General features: G+C 37.7%; 2 protein-coding genes across 5 annotated transcripts in view; one reads left to right on the top strand and one right to left on the bottom strand.

The window, feature by feature from the left end:
* Positions 1-21,802, bottom strand: part of Rala (Ras-like protein A) — a 287,845-nt gene that overhangs the window by 219,405 nt on the left and 46,638 nt on the right. The gene's annotated exons all lie outside the window — the stretch shown is intronic.
* Positions 1-21,802, top strand: part of LOC150079345 (uncharacterized) — a 134,482-nt gene that overhangs the window by 69,432 nt on the left and 43,248 nt on the right. For 3 of the 4 annotated variants that reach the window (XM_090384037.1, XM_090384038.1, XM_090384039.1), the window contains 3 exons: positions 9,386-9,543; positions 14,918-14,995; positions 21,441-21,599. In XM_090384037.1, coding sequence (XP_090240163.1) covers positions 9,386-9,543; positions 14,918-14,995; positions 21,441-21,599 — 395 coding nt within the window. Of the gene's footprint in view, positions 1-9,362; positions 9,544-14,917; positions 14,996-21,440; positions 21,600-21,802 lie in introns of all 4 variants that reach the window. The other variant, XM_090384040.1, reaches the window with a different exon arrangement.

Here is a 21,802-nt window from a genome sequence, read left to right on the forward strand (position 1 = left end):
GATCAAAATACACTGCTCGACAAAATGTTTTTCATGAATATTCTATTGTCAACAATGTCGCCGAAGAAGAATATTTGATATAATAGACATCCTGGCATGCAAATTCCGAAAATCCAATAGAAATCGATCTACCACCTTTCAGAGCCGTACATTATGGAAATTATTCATGCCTATAAAAACACAGGTTGCGACCACATCACTTCATTCCCGCTTTTTGGCTTGCTCAGTGGGATAGCCACATCTCTAGTACTCAGGATGGCAAGTAACCGTCGTTTAGACGGTTCTTTGAGATGGCGGGACGTTGGACGAGTTGAAGATAGGTAGTCGCAGGAGAAGGGAGGTGGAACGTTGGCGTAACGTGTCACGTAAATGTCGTCTCGGCTCTATGAAAGCGGGTTTTTTTTTTTTTTTTTATCAGAATCCCAAGCACGAGAGGTATTAGAATCTATAGTACTTAGTACCGTGCATAGGGTGAAGATTGAGATGATGAAAGAAGATATTTGTTGACATTAGATTTGAGTTTCTGTAGACTGTAATTTTCAGGAAATACATATGAAGGAAGGTTGTTCCAGAAAACGGAAGTTGAATGAATAAATGAAGGAAAAGGGTTGGTTCTGTGAGTTTTAAAGTTAGGCAGTAAAAGATGTTGACTGGTTGCGGCACGTGTTCGGACTGCTTTGGAAGAGAGAGAGCGCGAATTATAGAAACTAATTTAGAAAAACAGTGTCCATTGAAGTATCTATAGAAAAGGCAACCAGCAGAACCAGAACGTCTACGAGACAGAGAGTGGCGAGACTCTGTTAACCTAACGGCTCTCTTTTGAATGGAATCTAGAACCCTGAGAGAGGTTTTGAAAGCACCGCCCAGAGGTAGGAACAATATTCCGTGATGGGGCGGATTTGCAATTTGTACAGAGTGAACAGCTGCTCAGGAGAAAAGTAACGCCAAAAGCAATATTTGTAATGCGCTTGTGCCAAGATATTAGAAGTCAGGGTAATCCCCAATAGAGATACATGTATATGATCTTGCCTAGAAATCAGAGTGTTATCAAAGCTAAGCATAGGAGCAGAAGAATTCTTTCTGCGAGATATAAGACAGGACTGAGTTTTAGAAGGATTGAAATCAACTAAGCTATCTTTGTTTCACTAAAAATTACCTGGACATCATCATTTAAGGTATTGTAGTGGATATTCGAGAAGTTGAAACTGTTTGTGCAAGGCAAGGTTTATCAAGCTGGAAGGTAGAATGCAAGGTGTTATCATGAGGAAAACTATGGTTAGGATGACTTTGGGGAACACCGGCAATAGTGGAGAAGTTAGAAGACAAAGAGCCGTCTACCATCGCATTCAGTGAGCGGCCAGAAAGAAAACTGGATAACTAACTACAAAACAACAGTTCGCAAACCATAAGATGGAAGCTTATATCGAAAACCTTTATGCCAAATACGATCAAAAGCCTTTGAAATGTAAAAAGGAATTGCTTGAGTTTCACCAAAGTTTCCTATTGAATTTGTCCATAAATATGTAACACAAGCCAGTATATCACCAGTCGGTTTACAATGATGGAATCTATACTGGAGATCATTGATCAGATGGAAAGTTTCTAGACAGTTTAAGAGCTGGCAGTTAATTGATTTCTCCATTACTTTAGAAAGAGTAAGAGTGCAATGGGATCGGAGGTATTTTTCATCCTTCCTAGGAACTGGTTGGCTATGAGCAAATTTCCAAGGAGAAGGGAAAACACCTTTAGAATAAGAAAGTCAAAAAAACAGTGAGCTCAAGAGCACACGTTTTAAGAATAAGGGGAGAAATATCATCAGAACCTGGAGCTTTCTTAGAATCAAGATTATTCAAAATCTTTCTGATATCCTTTTAACGGAATAATTAAGTGGAGTGTAATGTGAATGGTGGTAGGCAGTTTACCAAGATCATCGATACACGAGTTGGAAGAAAGACAGCTTTATCTTTGGCTGAAGTGGCAATTGAACCATCTGGTTTTGACAGAGGTGGGAACAGATATGAGGAAAAGTTGCAGCCAATAGCTTTGGCAAGAGATCAGATTGCACGCCTATCATTTCGACAAGAAGCAAGTTTTCTACTCTCTTAGCCTGTCCGAAATATCGTTTTGACTGATTAATAACTGCTTTAAAACTGTTGCGAGCTTTGGTGTAGGCAAAAAATGAACCTGGAGATTTGGATACAAGCTTACCGCGATACGCGACATTCTTATCTTGAACAGCCTTAGCATATTTATTGGAAAACGGAGGTTTTGGAAAACCGAAAACCGTGCAATAAAGAATTTCATCCCTACAAGAAACGTTCATTGACAAGATCTGAGAAAACAACGACATCAGAAGATTTGAAACAGTAACCAGACCATGAGATCGAAGAAAATAAATCTCGCAGGTCATTCCATTCTGCATTCTTGTAATTCCGAACAACAGGAGGTTAAGAATGGCCACGACAAAAAGGCTCCACTTGAGAAGAGACCATCACCAAGTTATGGTCTCACGTACCTAGAGGACCACTGACCTCGATCGTGGACTCAGAAGACTTGTTTATGAGAAAAAGATCAAGCGTGTTGGCTGTGTGGTTAGGATTGTCTGATATTCTGGTAGGTAAATGAACAATCTGTGCGAGGTCATTGGTAATTGCAAAAGCCTCAGCATTTCGACCAGCTAGGTTCACGTGACTAGAAAACGGAAGCCAGCTGGAGCTATGAACACTAAAATCACTAACATTATCTCACAGTTAGGAAAGTTGGACTGGAGAAAGTCAAGTTTCAACGAAAGGAAGTCAAAGAGTTCCAAGTTATTAGTGGAGATGGGAAAACGATAGAGGCAACAGACGAAAAGAGAAGATTCCAAATTACCAAGTCTTCAACATGGAATATCAGAGCGGACAAATGCACAAGTACTGCCTTTGAAGCTAAAGGAATCATACAGCAAATAATTTAGGCAACTGATATGGGCAGTGGTTGAATCCACTGATAATTGGGACTCTGTCAGAAAGAGTAGATGGGATTTGGCAGACTGTAAGTAGAAATGGACATCATTGAGATTGGAACTGAGACTACGTATATTTGTGAAATGAACGAGAACGTGTTTGGAAGTTTTAGATGTTTTCGCAGATAAGGTTGTTCTATTAGTTTTACAATTCATGATGTGTTCAGTAGTAAAATGTGGAGGGAGGAACTGCTGTATGAAGTACTGAAATTCTTGGATATGGCTTACACACAGCAAGAATGTGCCTAGCTCCTTGACATAACGTGGTCTCGACAATGTCCTTCCCCGCATTCACACTACTCGGACTCCCTCTGGTCACTATCTGGCAGATTAGTAGCAGGAAGATTATACACTAGCGGCCCAGTGCAATAACTAAGGACCAGACTACGAACACCGTTTTAGAGCTGTACCCTCGAAATGTAAGGAAAATTGAATTTCGCCAGGATGTCCATCATAACCTCAAAAGACATCATTGAAACCGCATGATGGAAGAGATGGGGAGTTGCCGGGACTTTTCTCTGGGGACTAAACATGGGTTCCGCCACTTCAAGTCTCCAATAATCAAAGTGGTTGTATTGTACGCTGACGGGTGCCATCCACCAACTAGTATTGTCTGGTAACACAGAGGAGCGGCATTCCTCCGTGTGGTGTGTGTGTCACACATCGACCTCTGCTTACATTGGTTTGCATCTGGGTGGTCGCCTCTAGTATGCTAGGTGCCGTATTTCAGGACTTGCACATGGGGATTATACCCAGGGTTACAAAAACCCCACCATCGTGAAGGTGCAAACAGAGGATTTGGCTGTCACAGACTTACCGGATATTGATGAAATTAGATCGACTTCACTTGTGTGTCACCCGAATATCAGTTCCACCAGCAGTTTAGACTCCCGATTGATAGCAAGCCCAGCTTGCTATCATTCAGGGTTAAGAAATACGAAATACTTCTTGCTGTTTTTTCAAGCTGACAGGAGAAGCAGAATATAGTGAAAACAGCATGAGTTCATGGACTTACCTTGACAGGTGTCAACAATGCAGGCTGATGATGGCAGTATAATCGTGTAAGAAGTGGTTGCACGCTGCACATTGGGTCATGTGTTCGTACCAGTGTGCAACCAATGGAACAACATTTGGATGCCGCAAGTTATATAGAAATTTTTCCGACAAGGTGCATCCCTTTATGGCTGCAGTGTATCCATCAATGGGCTCTTCTGACAGAATAATGAGCCATGTCACAAGTCCAAAGTTGCACAGAACTGGTACAAGGTGCATGAGAATAAATTCAACCTACTGCGGTGGCCTTCCTAGTCACAGATCGCAATCCAATTGAGCATGTATGGGATCAGGTACAACATGCTGTTCGGCGCAGAGATTCGAAAAAGAACCACCTAATTTGAACCAAATGTGGGAAGAAATTGATTCAAAATGTACAAGCATCCCTGTAACAGGTTTCCGACATCTCGTTGAGTCCACGAAGAATCCAGGCTATTCTGAGGACTAAAGGGGGGGGGGAGTTGAACCTACTCGCTATTAGTAGGCGTACCTAATAAAGGGGCCACTCAGTGTAAATATATCGCATTTGATCATGTATTTCCATTACCAAAAAAAACTTGGTCTCTTTATTTGGGTTACCTATGAATACATAAAGCTGATTTTTTTATATACGCCATGTTACTAAAAGTACTGGGACACTAGTGAATAAGCAACTTTAAATATATATAAAGATATAAAAGGTAAAAGTGTCTTTTACAATCGCAAAAAAAAATAAATAATAAATATATATATATAAGCCAAAACAAGCTCAGGGAATTTAAACATTCCAGGGGACATTCGAGTCTTGTGAGATAAGAGGAATGAACATTCAAAAACATTCTATTCATTTGTTCGAGTCTATAAGTTAATGCTGAACTGCTGCCGGCTCCTTGAATATTTCCCAGTGATCTGTTGGCTATGCTTCTGAATCATTTGCAAGTTATTAGCCTGGTATGGAATATGACTCGAGACTAATTTTATTGAAAAGGATTCGTTTTCAAGATATAAAGCTTCTTTCAATGTTCGCAGTCAACACTGACTAACTGGAATGCTCAGAATCCCATTCTATGCCCAAATGAACCGATGTGGACGTGGGCCTCTTCAAGGAGACCAACATCACTTGCCTAATTAAAACCGTTTTTCTGAAAGAATGGAGATATACTTCCGTCAGTACGTGTCAGATAATTCTGACACGTACTGACGGAAGTAAATTCTGATTCGTAATCATTGTCTTTTTTTCTCAGCGCTCCAATTCTTTACGCAACATAGTATATAGATTCCGTTGAAAATATAAATAAGATCTTTATTGTTATTTATATAGATCTTATTTATATTTTCAACGGAATCTATATACTATGTTGCGTAAAGAATTGGTATTTTAGTAGTTATAATACAATTTGTGTCATTTCTAAGTAAGGAGAGATCATCTTCCTAGAGTTAAGACATTGCTGCTTTTATGATACAAAAATAATATATTATCTGTTTATATTCATTGTGAAGCTCCTGTATAGGCATGAGCTGGAAAAATATCACTCAACCAGCTGAAGTTTTCATAGTGAATATGAAACAGAGTCTCTATACATCCTCTACTTAATGGTATAAAATAGTTTTCCAACTTCGATGATGACTGGTTTTTAGAATATCCAATTCTTGTTAGGCATACGATATTAACCATTTTAAATAATGTTAAGTCCACGCCAGATACATTTATAGAGTGAAATTTACTGAAAGAATGTAAGATTTATATCCAAGTTTATCATAAACCACCTAACGAAGGAAACTTTCTTCACTTTGAACGTTACAGATCACTAACCAATAAAAAAAAAATAAAAATAAAAATCTGCCATAATTTCTTAATTGATAATATGTGACGGATGGTGGATTTTTACGGTGCACAAGTTTGCATCCTTCCCGAAAAAGAACCATCTAATTTTAAGCAAATGTGAGAAGAAATTGATTCAAAATGTAACACGTTTTAGACATCTCGTTGAGTCCATGCCATGAAGAATCCAGGCTATTCTGATGCCTAAAGGGGGGAGGGGACCTACTCACTATTATGTAGGTGTACATAATAAAGGGGCCACTCAGTGTAAATATACCACATTTGGTCATGTATTTCCATTACCTAAAATAACTTGGCCTTTTATTTGAGTTACCTATGAATACATAAAGCTGGAGTTTTATATACGCCATATTACTTAAAGTACTGGGACACTAGTGAATAAGCATATTTCACGCAAATATTGTAACGGGCAGCGTTTAACACGAAGATAATTCTTCGTGGACTCTTTATATATACAGTGTATATATATATTTAAAGCTACAAAAGGTAAAAGTGCCATTTGCAATAGCAAACAAGAAATGGTATTAAAAAATATATACCATTTTACCACATATACAGTAATTCAGTTGAGGTACTGCAAAGTTAAGGGACCATTATTAAATAGAACGATCGATAGCTAAAATAGTAAAGTGTAAAGTGTGTTTAGGGTAGAACGGCACCGGGGGTTTCCCCCATCTCCGCATAGTTTACATTGTGGTGTGATACAGTTCACTGTAAAGGCCAGAGATTTAAAAGTATATGGATCATGAGGTGTGTGATGTCGTGTACCGTTGTTCTTCTGGCCATTTAGCCGCCAGACCCCAGCTGAAGCTAAAATAGTACTGCAAGGTACACTACGTAAAGAAAGAATTTAAACAATATTACTTTCAAGATAATTAAACATTTCCTGCCTCTGGGGGATGATGCGCCGTGTTGTTGGTGTTACATAGTTTAAGCTAGAAAAGAACTATGACATCACACAGTCATCCGAGATACGCTTGCCAAAGATTCGGGAAATTTGTTGGAAGAACAAAGCGTGTTGTGCTAGCAGAGCGAACAACAAACTCCGAGAACGATGGAGCAGGGAAAGACTGCTAAAAGTATCACCGCAGAAAACTGCGTGATCTTAGTCATGAAGTCGGAATGACCTTGTGATGACGGCCGTGGACAAACCTGTCTGATTAGTCAAGGTTAAACAGACGGGAACGAAACAGAAGGGCAATCTGGATGTTGGGAAGATTGAGCTTTTTTTTGAAACATTTCGCATTAAAATGGAAAGAAAAGAAGTACCTGAGTATAATGAGCAGTGAAACCAAAATCCAATGTGTTTAGCATAGACCAGTCAAATTTAAATTCAGAAAGAAAAAATTCTAAAAGTACCTGTTGTATATCTCTTTTACCAACTTACAATTTACCACAAATTGCAATAGTAAATTTAGAGAAAGAATAAAACAAAAGTCCACCTACTAAAGCTCTGTTGGAAGCTGTGTTTTCATAACTACAGTGCCATAATAATACTCCTGCAAATTTGAATTATCATACGATGTACCTCTTAACAACGAATCTTGATGCACATATGCTTTTAATGTCTTATCTTAAATATCTTCATAATTTACTGTAACAACGGAGCTAATAATCCACGATTATTCAATCGGTCCTTTCATACATTGGTAACTAATGGTTTTTCTGCACAATGTGTACATATTTCTGCCGTAAATACAAGGAGTTTGTATGTCATTAGCATGGCGTCTACATGTCTGCTGTCTTGGTATCTACTAAAGCTACGACCGTACAACAAATTTGCCCTTTATAACAATTCTCACTCATTCCTAAATGTGTGAGGACGAATCGTTTTTCATATCGCGCTCTCCGAGAGATGAAGTGGTCTCATTGTGTAAAACCTTTGTATCTACTTGTCTAGACTCTAGAGCAGGGGTTCTCAGCCATGGGGAATTTTAGGGTTTCGGAGGGGGGGGGGGGGAATTGGGACGGACCACAGGTTGACAGACTCAAACTGTTGGAATATTGAACTTTCTACAAACTACAATTCTGCAGATTTTACATAATCTACAGGACAACACAGATTGTACATAATCTATTGGATGTCACATATTAAATTAAAAATAAAGATAAACATTTCACTTTTTTATCTTTTTGGAATGCACCTTTCGAGTCAGACAATCTTGGAAAGGGGGATGACATCAATCTTGGAAAGAGGGGAATGACATTCTGACATATTGTGAAAAGGGTACATGGGGGTAAAAAAGGTTGAGAACCACTACTCTAGAGCAAAGTTTTATAAACTTTGCAAAGTTGAGCAAAAGTCATAAAACTTTGCTCAACTTCAGAAGAATTAATCTGTTCTAAATCGCACACAGTTCATCTTCCAACGATTGCAACCCTTCTCAAAGCACCAGTACCACATTCAATGCCATATATCTCTTTGGCGTTGAATGAATAGCGATGGAAAATATTTATGGAGAGGTTTACCAAGTCAAATCAACTTCGTGTTTGCTTGTTGCTCAAATGTCGACATTACAAGCACTGAAAAGTTACCAAAAATTCAACGGGCTGCATTAATGCAGTCATTTCTACTTCGATGAACAGCCATCGCCTCTGCACGAGCTTTGGCATGAAACATTTACAATTCTCGAGAATGTCCAAAAAAGCCGTGCGCAAGTCTTACGACATTGTAAGATTGCCTGCACTGAAACTATGCAATAGTTTTATTACATGGAACTATCAAGTGACTCAATATGAGCTAAATAATATTAATCGATCGTTATTATCTCAATCTTTAATGAAAACAATGTTGTTGTAGGGTTTTAGGAGCATCAGCGACTAAGGCCATGTTGTATATTGTCTGTTAAGTTGTTTACGTTCTGTGATGATTTTGTTTGCTGGACGAAAAACCTGAGTATCCAGGAGAAAAAAACCATGCTACCCTCACCTGAGACCGACTAACTCAGCCACGTTGTGAAAAAGGCCCATAAAAATTCCTCACATCATCGACGATACTCGAACTGAGGTCTTTTCCACCCAGTGTGGGGAGGACAGCAATTCTACCAACTACGCTACCGCCGAGGACTGAAAACAATGAAGATATCGATTGTATTTAACAGGAAAAGGGTGTAATTAATAGGCATTATCATTGTTGGGTTTTTAATGGCTATAATAATATGCTGATTTAATTATTAATTTAAGTTAATATATTTCCCATTGATTTTCCTCTCTTAAGACTGTACGGCTCCTAGACTGCTGATCACAGGAAACTGCTTATAAGGACTACTTGATTACACTGTATTCAAAATAGTCGTAGGTACAAAGACTGGTGTAATAATTTCTCCTCTGTAAATCTCTATTTTTTATCAACTTAATATTTGATAAATTTTCTACATCTTAATATTTAATAATTTGATAGGTTAAAATGCTTACTGACTTAAATATTCTGAAATATCTATCCATTTAAGAAAAAATATACGAAGAAACATTTTTTCACGCCAGTACTACTCCAACATTCTACCCAGGATTCCTGACGAAGACAGAACTGGAAATGTTTCAGTCCGTGCCTTCCACAGAGTTTAACACATTTTGGATTCCATGTACGTGGTTTATAAATGTTCTCCGAGAAGCAAGGCAGGAGTGTCGTGTAACAGATTCTAATGGCTTAAAGTTGATTATGGAGGTAAGCAGTATAGATAATATTATAATTCATAATACACTGCTAATTGAAATTTGAGTTGGTATTCAGGTAATGTAAAGTTACGTTTAAAAGCTGATAGTTTCTCGGAGTATAATATGTAGCATATCTGTGATGTGTAATTAAAAAATTTGAAAATACAAGTGGACGCATGTAGGCGTCCACACAAATACAAGTGTGGGCGACTGTCTCACACCTAAGAACAACTGCCATATAAATTTTCCGCTGAATGGAACCATGTTAAAATTTTGATAGCATTGTTTGACAGCATTAAGTTAGTATTAGTAGTAAAAAATTATGCAAGAGAGCAAGTTTATACAGCATCAACAAAAAAAAAATTCCTATTTCACCTATCCATCCCCTCTAATAGTTTGTCTAGTTCTTCCTTGAATTTATTCAAACTATCCACTTCCACAACAAAAGATGGAAGCATGTTCCAGCAATCCACCACCCGTTGACTGAAGGCAAATTTCCGCCCATCTATTCTGCAATCATCCTTCCTCAGTTTGAATTTATGCCTCCTATGTGAACGGTCTGAGAAATAGGAAGAATCCCATCAGCACTGAGTTTGCTTAAGCCATTTAAAAACTTAAAACACCTTAATCAGATCATCTCGTAGGTGCCTAGTGTCCAGACGCTGCAATTTGCAGAACTGAAGCCTTTCGTGATAACAGCATCCCTTTATTCTCCTCACCAGTTTCGTTACCCTTCTCTGTATCCGTTTCAGCAACTGTACGTCCTTCCTAAAATGTGGCCTCCAGACCTATATGCAGTACTCAAGATGTGGCCTGACCACTGTCTTATACAATCGGATAAACACCTCCTTATCCCTGCTAGCAAAATTCCTGTGTATTATTGACAAAACCACGTGAGCTGTCTTGGCGCCTGTCTGCACTGCTCAGAGTACTCCATATCTGATTGAACAATTAGCCCCAGGTCCTTTTCATTTTACACTACTCTAGGTGTAGTACCACACAGCTGGAACGTTACTCTGGGACTACTGTTACCCATATGCAGTACCATGCATATGCCAATGTTAAAGTGTAGTCAAGTTTCATATTTTTCCTTTTTAATATAAAAGAAGTTGTACACGTAGATGAAGTAATTGATGCAAATGAGCACAGATATAATAAATTAATTAATTTTTCTGGTTTATACTGAAGTACGGCAGCATAGGATCAAAGGAATTTACAACATAAAGAATCAAAAACATTACACCATTAGCAGTCATATATGGGCTCGAACTGCGATTAACTGAAACACGTTACTACTGTGTTCGCGCATTAACCAGTCGTCTAGTTGGACTTTCAAGCGTATGCATCTTACAGTGTTCTGACAGTGCGTCACTCAGTTCGCCATGAATATAAAGCACAGTAACAATATAAAAAATGCAAAGTTTTGGTAATGTAGACAGCTGTAATGTTAGTTATTAGTTACCACAATTTGAAGTTCAGTGCTGCATAGTATTACCAAAATTGAATACATACTCCCGCGCTTCAAAACTCGCGTGGATTTTCTCTTAACCTAGGAAGAAGTAAACTTGACAGTCTGAATTTCTCCCCCACCCCACAGATAATTCCCAACTCAGCTATAGCGACTATTGTACAGTTAAGAACACACTGTACTTGCTGGCTATCTTCCGTCAGTGTCGAAATGCGGTTTCAAAATGAAAGTACTGTATACCTTTTTTTTTTTAAACTTCTATACTGAATTTTGTGATGAGGCAGTTGCCTGGGACAACGTTTATTGAGAAGCACCAAGACGTAACGAAAAGCTGATATCTGATATCCTGACGACCTGCCAAGCACCTTTGGAGACTACCAAATCAAAATCAACATATTTGCAGACGACATAAAAATCTATAAAGCAATTCGCAGTACCAATGACTGCATCATCCTAAAGGAAGCTCTTCAACGAGTTATTCAGTGGCTGAAGGAGAACAAAATGGCAGTCAATGAAAATAAGTGTGAGCTGATGAGCTTTGCTAATGCACACAAGAAAAACAAACTTAATTTTTCTTATTGTATCAACAACAAGGCAATCAATAAAGTTAGTACAGCCAAAAATTTAGGTACCTTTATTAAAGAATCATTTTCCTTTGATGTCCATGTCTCTAACATTGTGAAGGCAGCTAGCAAAAAACTAGGTTTCCTGAAAAGAATTAACCGAGACTTCAATCAGTTGGCACTTTTCATCTTTCTCTACAAAATCTATGTTGGGCCAGCCCTAGAATTTGCCTCACAGGTCTGGTCCCCACGTGTTGCTTACCAAAAATTAGAAATTGAAAATATTCAAAAAAGAGCAATCCAGTACGTTTGCTTTAAAAGTGGCCTTGAATGCAATGAGAAATCCTACCAAGAGTGGTGTGTATTCTTTGGACTCGAAACGCTGGAAAAAAGAAGAAGAGATAAAGCCGACTTACTCCTTCTTAACCAGCTATTAAATGGTACCCTGAATTGCCCTCATCTCGTCTCACAAATAAATTTCAAAGCACCGACTAGAGCGTTAAGAAACCATCCACTGCTGAAACCATCCTATGCGAGAACAAATTATGGATACTACAACAGGAATGCAAGATCAATGAACAAAGCAAATGTGGAGATATTTGACACTTCAAGACGCAACTTAAATTGCTAACCTCATCCCTTACCTGACCCTAGAATGGACTCTTCTTGCAAGTTCTAAGACTCTGATTGTGTAATGTGTGTGAAGAAATACCAGTGCTCTGCCTTACTCCTACCTGTTCACTTAAATAGGACGGATGAGTCCTACTTTTATTTTTTTAGTTTTATTTTTATCTGTACATTTCAATTCACTAGTCTTCTTATGTATATTTACTTCTCTCTTTACTTTGGAAATGTATACTCCAAGCTTCTGCTTTGAAGCTGTGTAATAATGCTTTGTAGCTGCACCCTTAGGTACGTTTGATTGCTGTTTTGTAGCTGTTAACAATAATAATAATAATATCCTGTAACAATGGTATAAACTTAATGCAAAGGAATTTCCCAAAAACGGGAACAGGGATAAACACCATGGAGTACGCAGTACCAATGCCTGTGGAAACAGCTAAAATGGGAACCTCATAGTCTAACAAAATTTAAAATTACACTTTTCTCTCTCGAAGTTAACCACTTCGATGCCATACTGCTACTAAACAGTAACTATTAAAAGGCGGTTGCGTCGTACACAAGATTGAAAAACATATATCTATTATAGGATGATGAAATGATGCCATCATATGACGTAATTTCACTGAAGATACTAATGAAATACTTTTTTTGGAAGGAGCATCAGCAACCAAGGCCATATTGCTCCGGAAAATTTGCGGTGGTCATTCCTTGACCTTACCGATCCTCCGTATTTGGTGGTGACGTGCTCGAACCCCAGTCTAATCAAGAAGCGTGTGCTACGCACTGCTGCTCCTTCCCACCTGGCTAAGGAAGCGCCTCTATGTAAAAACGAGCAGCCACAAAAGCTATCGGCATATCCACTGAAAACTTTATTCTATATAGCAAACTTAAGTTTATTAATTACAATATTAACCATATGTCTGCAATTTTACAGACCTATGGTTTGACTGTAAAACTGCAAAGATATGGCAATAATTGTATAAAACCTGGAGTGGTTATAATTGTATAAAACCTGGAGTGGTTATAATTTCTAAATGTGGACTGAGCCCAAAAAAGTCCGATAAATATTGTTATGAAAAGTTCCGCGTTTGTAAACATTTAATTTTTAGGAGCTTTCGCATAATATACGCATATCCGCGTATTATCTTCACCATGTCAGTCGGTCTGTGAGTCCATCCGTATGTAACAGAGGAACTCCTAATGGACGAATTTTCATGAAATTTTATATTTGGGCATTTTAAAAATATTTGTGGAACTTTCCAAATTTCATTAAAATCGGACAAATAAAAATCCGGAAATTTCTTTTTTCCATACAAATTGTATGTAAAAAAGGGACGTGATGCAAATTTGTTCGCGATGACCCAAGGAGTTGGTCAGCCTCTCGAAAAGAGGAAAGAAAAGTTCGGGAAATTGTGTCAAGACGTCGTCGTATGACCCTCAAATGATAAAATGGATATGAATAAGGAGACGATTCGTCCAATCCTGCACGAAGATTTAGGGAAAAGGAAATTCTGTGCAAAATTTATGACGGACAGTGCCCTCACGGATGAGCAGAAGCAACGGAAAGTGTCATCATGCAACTTCATCCAGACTTGTTAAGAAAATCCTAATTTCCTCGACTGTCTTGTCACCAGAGATGAGTGTTGGGTGTTTCAGTACGACCCAGAGCTGAAGCGCCACAGCATGCAGTAGACTTCAAAATCATCGCCAAGACCCAAAACGTTTCGTTTACAAAAGTCAAGGGTCAAGTCGATGCTGATCATGTTTTTTGACAAACAGGGTGTGATTCACAAAGAATTTATACCTGCAGGAGAGAGAGAGAGAGAGAGAGAGAGAGAGAGAGAGAGAGAGAGAGAGAGAGAGAGAGAGAGAGAGAGTGGATGCGATGCTGCGCCCCATGTACAGGTGATTCAAAGACTAATGAAGCGCATTTCCTAGGTGAGGCCGCAATTTCGAAAGAAAGATAGCTGGGTGCATGACAATCCCCCCCCCCGCCCATTCCGCACTTGTTGTGATGACATTTATGACGAAACATGGCAATGTACAGATCAACCAATCATCCCACTCTCTCGATCTAGCACCAGCGGACTTCTTCCTCTTTCCCAAAGTGAAAATTGCCTTCAGAGGAAAGAGATTTCAGGTTGTTGAGGAAAAAAAAGAAAAACGTAACCGCCTAACTGAATATCAGCTCTTTGAACATCTTCACTGACTCTTTTTAGAAACTTTTAGAACGGTGTTATAAGTGCATTCAATCAAGTAGCGATTACTCTGAATAAAAATATGACCATTTTTATTGCACCAGTCCGGGAACTTGATACTTTTTAGTTTCTTTTTTCTATATATATGAGGTGTTCATATATATAGAGAAAAGAAACTAAAAAGTATATGGAAGGAAAGTAATAAATATTATACACTTATAATTAAACTGGACAGTTAAGTTGAGAGAACACAAAATTATAGAACTTTATTAAATGCTCTTTAAAGTTATAATCTTAGAAATTGATTGATAAGGAGATAACTATATTTAGTTTTCAATTCTATTAATCACAGAAAATGGGGGAAAAAATCAGTTAATTTAAGAAAACAATCGAACGCGCCTGAAATGTAGCAGACTACTTACTGTAACCTAACTAAGTAACTAACTTTTATTTTCAAAAGAAATCTATTTTGAAAAGAAATCTAATGGTTAATATATTTTTAAAATCAAGTTTTTTTCTTACTTTATTCAGGAATTGAATGAATTCCGATCAAAATGCGGTCTACTTTGGGGTTATGACTGGATAAGCATTCCATTAGTTTATACTCAAGTAAGTGATATTAAACGTTTTTGATCACTTTGATATAGATTGTCGTTTAAATTATTTATTTAGTTTTACTTCGTTATACTTGAATATCGTTTAACATAACAGCTTACACAGACCATTCTCCAAATGTATAACATGCAATAAAATTGTCATTATATTTATCATCTTCATCATAGATATGTGGTCGAACGCGACTATTTCCAGCTCGAATTTCCCCGAAGAAACTACCCACAGAGCCTAACTTATTTTTATTACAGTAATTAACAGTTAATTTCTGTAATAAAAAGTAAAATTCCAACAATCCAATCTAAACCTTTTTCACGCATTTGAATTTATGGCCTCTAGTTCTGGAATCATTAATAACAGTGAATATTTCGCCTTCATTTATTTTACTGTCTCCTCTTAAAGCTTTAGCCATCTCAGTCAGATCCCCTCTATGGTACCTCGCTGCCAAACTCTGCAGGCCATATAGTATTTTCTCATACTAGCTACACTGCCCTCTGCCGATCATACCAAGCATTGTGTAAGCTGTACGTCTGTCTTTGAATCATTTCAGAAAGCTTGATATCATCTGTTTTTTTATATGAGGTCTCCATATTGGACATAGTATTCCAAGTGTGGTCTTACACACTTGGGCACTCCTTAGCCCTGGCGGGGGTGGAGGGGAGAAGTAGATAATCACTATCCTCCGCACACCGAGTGGAAAAGGCCTGTGTAATCGCGTCAGTGACGCGAGGAATTTTTACGTGTTTTTTCCCACAACGTGGTTGAGTTAGTCGGTTTCAAGCAAGAGTTTCATGATTTTATCTCCGAAAGCTCGGATATTTTCGTCCAGCATATAGGCAAATCGACCACAGAATACATGCAATTTAGACACATAAATATACTGACCCTCACAGCCACACTTGCTTAAAGAAAGGATTAATGTCCCTTTCCACCTTCTACACAACGCGGAGGAGAACTCGATGTCCGCCTGAATCTATTTCTTTCTCTACAGATTTTATTTCAACCCCACCAAGTGCATAGTTTATTTTGGAATTGTTATTCCCCAAATGTAACCCTTTGCATTTTGCTCCATTATTTAACTGCTAAGTTTCTGATCATCAGTGAAGCCTATCCAAGTTTACCTGAAGAGCGCTGCTTGGTTCTCATTATTAATCACTCTCCTGATCTTTACATCATCTGAAAATTTTAACATCACGCTCTCTATCGCTTCGTCGATGCTATTTAAGAAAATCAGAAACAACAGTAGTCCCAGAACCGATCCTTAGGGACTCCACTTCTAATATTAGCCTAATCTGAAGAGTAGCCATTAATCACAACTGTTTGTCTCCCGTTCTGCAGCCACCCTAAGATCTATCTTATAACCTTACTCGTAAACCGAACATATTCCAGCTTATAACAATAGCCCTTTATGGGAAATGAATCAAAGGCTTTGATAAAATCCAAACAAACGATGTCGCAATTATTTCTTAACATCCAGTTCATGAGTGAACCATCTTCTACTCTGTGGTGTACCTCCACTCTCATTTTGCCTTTGCTTTTAACTACTGAACACCACAAGTAGTTTCTATTCCGGCTTGCATAAGTCCTGAATCTTGGAAAGCGTTTGTTGCGCTCAGGCTGCTTTTCATAACTGACCGTGTTAAAATAGCTAACCAGGATACACAACATAATTTTCCCTTAACAAAATCGTGTTGTGTAAGAACATTGTGTATATCATTTATAATTTCATTTATGTTCCTGTTTTCAAACTTTTAATTGCCTCTATAATTCTCCCTATCCCTGAAGTCAGACTAACCAGTATGTAGCTATCTACTTCGCGCTTAGGACCGTCTTAATGCATTGGTTATACATTAACACTTTTCCAATTGAAGTAATCTCTCCTGTTCAATGGTACTCTCACAAATTAACCTTAATGGTTCAGTAGTCTCTTACTGCTCCCTCAAAATTCTTAGTATATACCCTCACCGCCTGGAGCCTTACTTGCATTTAGGCTTGAAAGTTCTTATAATAAACAATCTTATGTAATTCTAATATCGTTAATTTCATACTTCCCAACTCCACAACCTCGCTTTATTTCGAAATTTTTTATCTGTAAAGATCGATGCCAAGTACCTGTTCAATTCATCAGCAACATCAGCTGAGTTATCTCGGACTTTTCCACAACCACTTTGCAAGTGTCAGATTCGTTTTCTTCTTTTTATTCATATACGGTATATGTAAAACTCTTTGTCGCCGTCCTTTGCTCACTTAGCCAGTTTTTATACTCAGCCTTTGACAGCTTGACCTTTCCTGTGGGGCTATTACAGATCAACTTGTAGCTGTCATGTGTTTCAATAATTTCATCTCACTAACTTTCCCATGCCATATTTTTCTGCTGTATTAGACTGGACAGCTCTCTACTCAACCATCTGGTATTCTCCTCGTGCTATATTTTCTTAATCGTATATATGAATTCACTGATTTAAAGCTATTGCTCTATTGCTTTAGAGACATTTTATAATTTTAATGTATTCAGCCACCCTGCGCTAACTGCCTAGTTGATATAGACCACGTGACGGTATTTCAGCTTAAGATCTTAAACTATCATAGTCCCTTTCCTGAAATTAAAACCCATGCAGCCTCTTTCTTCACCTTCCAACAAGTGAGTGCTTTCTTCCTGCTAATAGTTCCTGTACTGTCAGCCCTGTGCTGTCATCTGATTCATGAGTGATGATCAAGGCTAGCATACTCTTACTCTTAGTAATTTCTATAACATAATGATTAATACTATTTCATTTATATGTGAATTATTCCAACGTCTTCTTTAAAATTCAGGAGCTTTCCTAAAACGATATTTGCTCTTATTCTTACATCCTTAATACAGATGTTTCAGAAAAGCTACTGAACGTTACACAAAACCTTGGAATAATTTACAGGTAAATGAAATAGTAATACTGTATTTTCAACCAAGGTATCGAACATAATGTTCCGATTTTGAATTAAATAACACGATGATACAAATAATACTAATCTAGTTAAAAAAAATTGTGCTCCGTCGTTAGTTTCCATCCAACTTGCTCTAACCAGTAAGGGGACAATTGAAATCAAACATAATAAGATATTCATTTACACATGCTCGTCTATTCCAAATATATTTAGAGGATCTCGTCACATCCTTCACCATCTTCTGGTCTGTAGTGTGCATTCACTCCCATTTTACCTTTGCTTTTAACTTCTGAACACCACAAGTAGTTTCTATTCCGGTTTGCATAAGTCCTGAATCTGGAAAAGCTTTTGTTGCGCTCAGGCTGCTTTTGATAAGAAGCATTACCCCCCCCCCCCCTTCTATCCTTCTGAAATACGTTATACATTCCATAGTTAAACTCATTGCCTATTTCTGGGTTACATCATGTTTCTGTTAGCACTATATTTCAGTGTTAGTTTTCCTAACCATGAGTTTAAGTTCATTTATTTTATTGACAACACTCCTGAAACTACTGTAGACACACTCCTTTAAATTATTTAGGCTTGTTTCACTAGCATTACCTTCCCGTTCGTTTGAAACTTCACTTGGTGTTACCAATATCGACTAGTTATAACCACAAAAAAGGAATTATTGAGGTGTGAAAGCATCCTTTGACCCATATCATAAGATAAACTCATGTCAATATTACCCCAGTCCCCTCTAAATAGCAATATCCCTTAATCGTTAAGGGCTCCTCAATGATACTGGTAGAGACCACTCCGCCACGGCGGGCCAAGCTGATAAAAATCCCCTCCCTCCCAAAAAAATCCTTGAAGATTCCCTCATGTTTTGAATTACAGTAATTCAAAAAGTTTTCAACATATAGCCCTAATGTTCTTGGGCAGAATTGCAGATACATATTCTGTGGCATTTTTTCAGCATGCTCCTATATTTATTCAACGCATCATCATCAGTTCGTGTACGTTTAATATTATTAGTCTTCCACGTGAATAATAATGCTCCCATCCTCTTAAAATCTGACAATCCGTTGGTAACATCATCAATTGTTTTTCCTGATAGACAAACACCGGTTCTAGTCCACCTATCCTTATTACAAAAAGTGCTGCTGGTTTCCCTGGCAATAGAATCTCCCAATAAAACTAATTCCTCCTGAACCACTGCATTATGCATTATTCTGTTCTGGGGTTCGAATCGGATCTAGATACTTGAATTCCTGACGAATCCTCATTTTTATATTTATTTCTAGGGCATTCGCCCGTTTCTCCAGTGACTCAAATTCATCTATTAATACCCCAAGTTTTGATTTGAGATCAAAACACTCCATACATCGGAAAAAAGGAAAACACCATCAGCTCAACTGATAGACTTTGGAATACCTACTGTTATCTACAAGATCAACCATGGAGTAGATGCCACAGGCTCTACAAGATATGAACCCATGACTCATATGGGAATCATAGCCATTTCTGTCTGAGTCATGATATCCTCGGTTGAAGTATGCGAAGTGGATCTTGTAGCAGCCATTATTAAGGTAAAAATTAAACTGACAATACAGCGAAGAATTAACTTTATAAAATATTACAGAATTTAATTAACAAAATATTATAAATAAAACTTCATTCACTACTGAATTTAAGAAGTTCAGTTTAAAAGATGTCGAAAATAATGTTACTTAGTAGAATTAGTTTTAGAAAGGTAAGAATTAAATTTACAAATTATTACATAAAATAACTTCACAAAATTACCGAATTTCCTGCAGAGCGATTTAGTATAAATAGAGAGGTTCCGAACAGCACAGATCAAAGCATTCTAATAACAGAAGAAGAAGGATTTGGTGTGCAATATTAGTGACATAATTACCACACAACCACCCTGAGGGTTGAGAAGCTATTCCGCTTCCTTTCATAGTCATCTGCTCCTCCTCTCCCACACTGGGTGATTAATCCTATTAAGAGACACGTCATTTGGTTGTACAATGTAATATGACCACAGACCAAGCTGCATATTCTGCAGGCGGAATAGCCTGAAATAACTCAAGGAGAAACTTTTCTCCTTCTGCCTGAGATTGGTTAACTAAAACCCCAATTGAAGAGGAGTTTAGAAATTCCTCCAGTCGCTAGGCGCATTATGGTCTCGTTGCCCTTGCGCCGTAAAGCTCAAACAAACCTCCAGTCGCGGACAGGAATCGAACCTAGCCTTCTCCAAACGTGGCAGGCGGCGACGAACCGTAGAGGATATGATATGACGCTACTATAGAGGATATGATATGACGCTACTATAGAGGATATGATATTAGATAATAATTTTAAAAATACTATGTAGGGGGTTTCACAAACTACGAAACAGAAACTATACCATACACAGAACTTGGAAACCCTTACATGCTATTTGAATCTTTCAAGCATCACTAGAAAGCATCTATTCATTCTACGAAACTACTGCATCAACCTGAACTTTTGCTTCATATATTCATATTTCTCTCCTGAAACACTTCCTTTGCAAAGCAAGAAATGCATATCATAACAAAAAGAAAACAAGTCCCTGCGGTAGCACTATTCATTTAGGGTATTTATTTATTGAAGAATTTATGAATATCATATAGTATTTTTTAAAAATTATTATCCATTATTATACAGTATAAAATGAAAGCAATCTAATGAAAATATAAACTTAACTATAGGCTTCTGAAGGATGTAGTCTAAATCCACATGGAATAGTGAAACTATTCGGTTCCTTTATTGTCCTAAGCCTGAGAAAAAGGCAGTCTTTTTATATATAATTTTGGTTCTCCTATGAGAAAACTAAAACCATGTAATGACCAAACGTCAAAAGACTCGAATATGTGATTTAAAAGAGAAACTAATCCAAATTTAGATGAAAACACCCTGATGCTACACTGAGTTTGCTTTTTTTAATTTTTTTTTTTTTTTTAGTTACACCTGCATAAGTCACAAGCCGACCGGGCTAGCCGAGTGGGTAAAGTACCTGCCCGGCAACCCAAAGGTCGCGGGTTCGATTCCCGCCTCGGGCTTGGATCAAAGTACTGCAAAAACCTTGGGAGGTGCAATATGGCCACAGAAGCCGATGCGCCAACAACTACCAAATCAAAAAAAAAAAAAAAAAAAATAAGTCACAACTTTAAAATATAAACATCCATTCCATGTTCGTGATGGATTTATCTCTAGGGTATCCAACCGTTTATTCCTGGGATAGCCTAGAGATAAATACAATTATTGTAAATAAATGTTCAGAAAATTCCCATAGCATCAGAGTCATGGAATGGAACCGAACGGAACACTACAAATATGTATTTATTCATTTAGAGAGTATTTTACATCAATTTACAATAACCTACCTACTGTAACGACCCCAACAGAACATTGTTATGGTTCCTAAAAATGAACTATCCTTGTTTATTTAGAAAGCCAATGAATACAGTACACTGTATTTTAATTTATAAGTTATCTATATTTTCAGGTTGTAACTATGGCAACGTATGCCTTTTTTGTGGCTTGTCTATTTGGACGTCAGTATATTAACAGTCCGGATCCTATCATCAGTGCTCAACATCGTTTTGACTACTATATCCCGGTATTCACGATTCTGCAGTTGATGTTCTACATGGGGCTTCTTAAGGTAAGTACTATTATCCTAACCGTACGAAATCCATGAGGAATTAAGATTAAGTTTTACTGGAGAATTAAGATTATTTACTGGTAGCTATCAAGTAATCTCAGCATCCAGAATTATTTTTAAAGTGCAGAGTATGCAAAAGAAAAGCAGTAATGCACATATCAAATGTTTTCATATAATTAAATGCCATATGTGTAGCAGACACG

Source organism: Mastigoproctus giganteus, chromosome 10 (assembly GCF_048544385.1).
Source record: "Mastigoproctus giganteus isolate SK-2022 chromosome 10, ASM4854438v1, whole genome shotgun sequence".
In the NCBI taxonomy this organism is placed as follows: Eukaryota; Metazoa; Arthropoda; class Arachnida; order Uropygi; family Thelyphonidae; genus Mastigoproctus; species Mastigoproctus giganteus.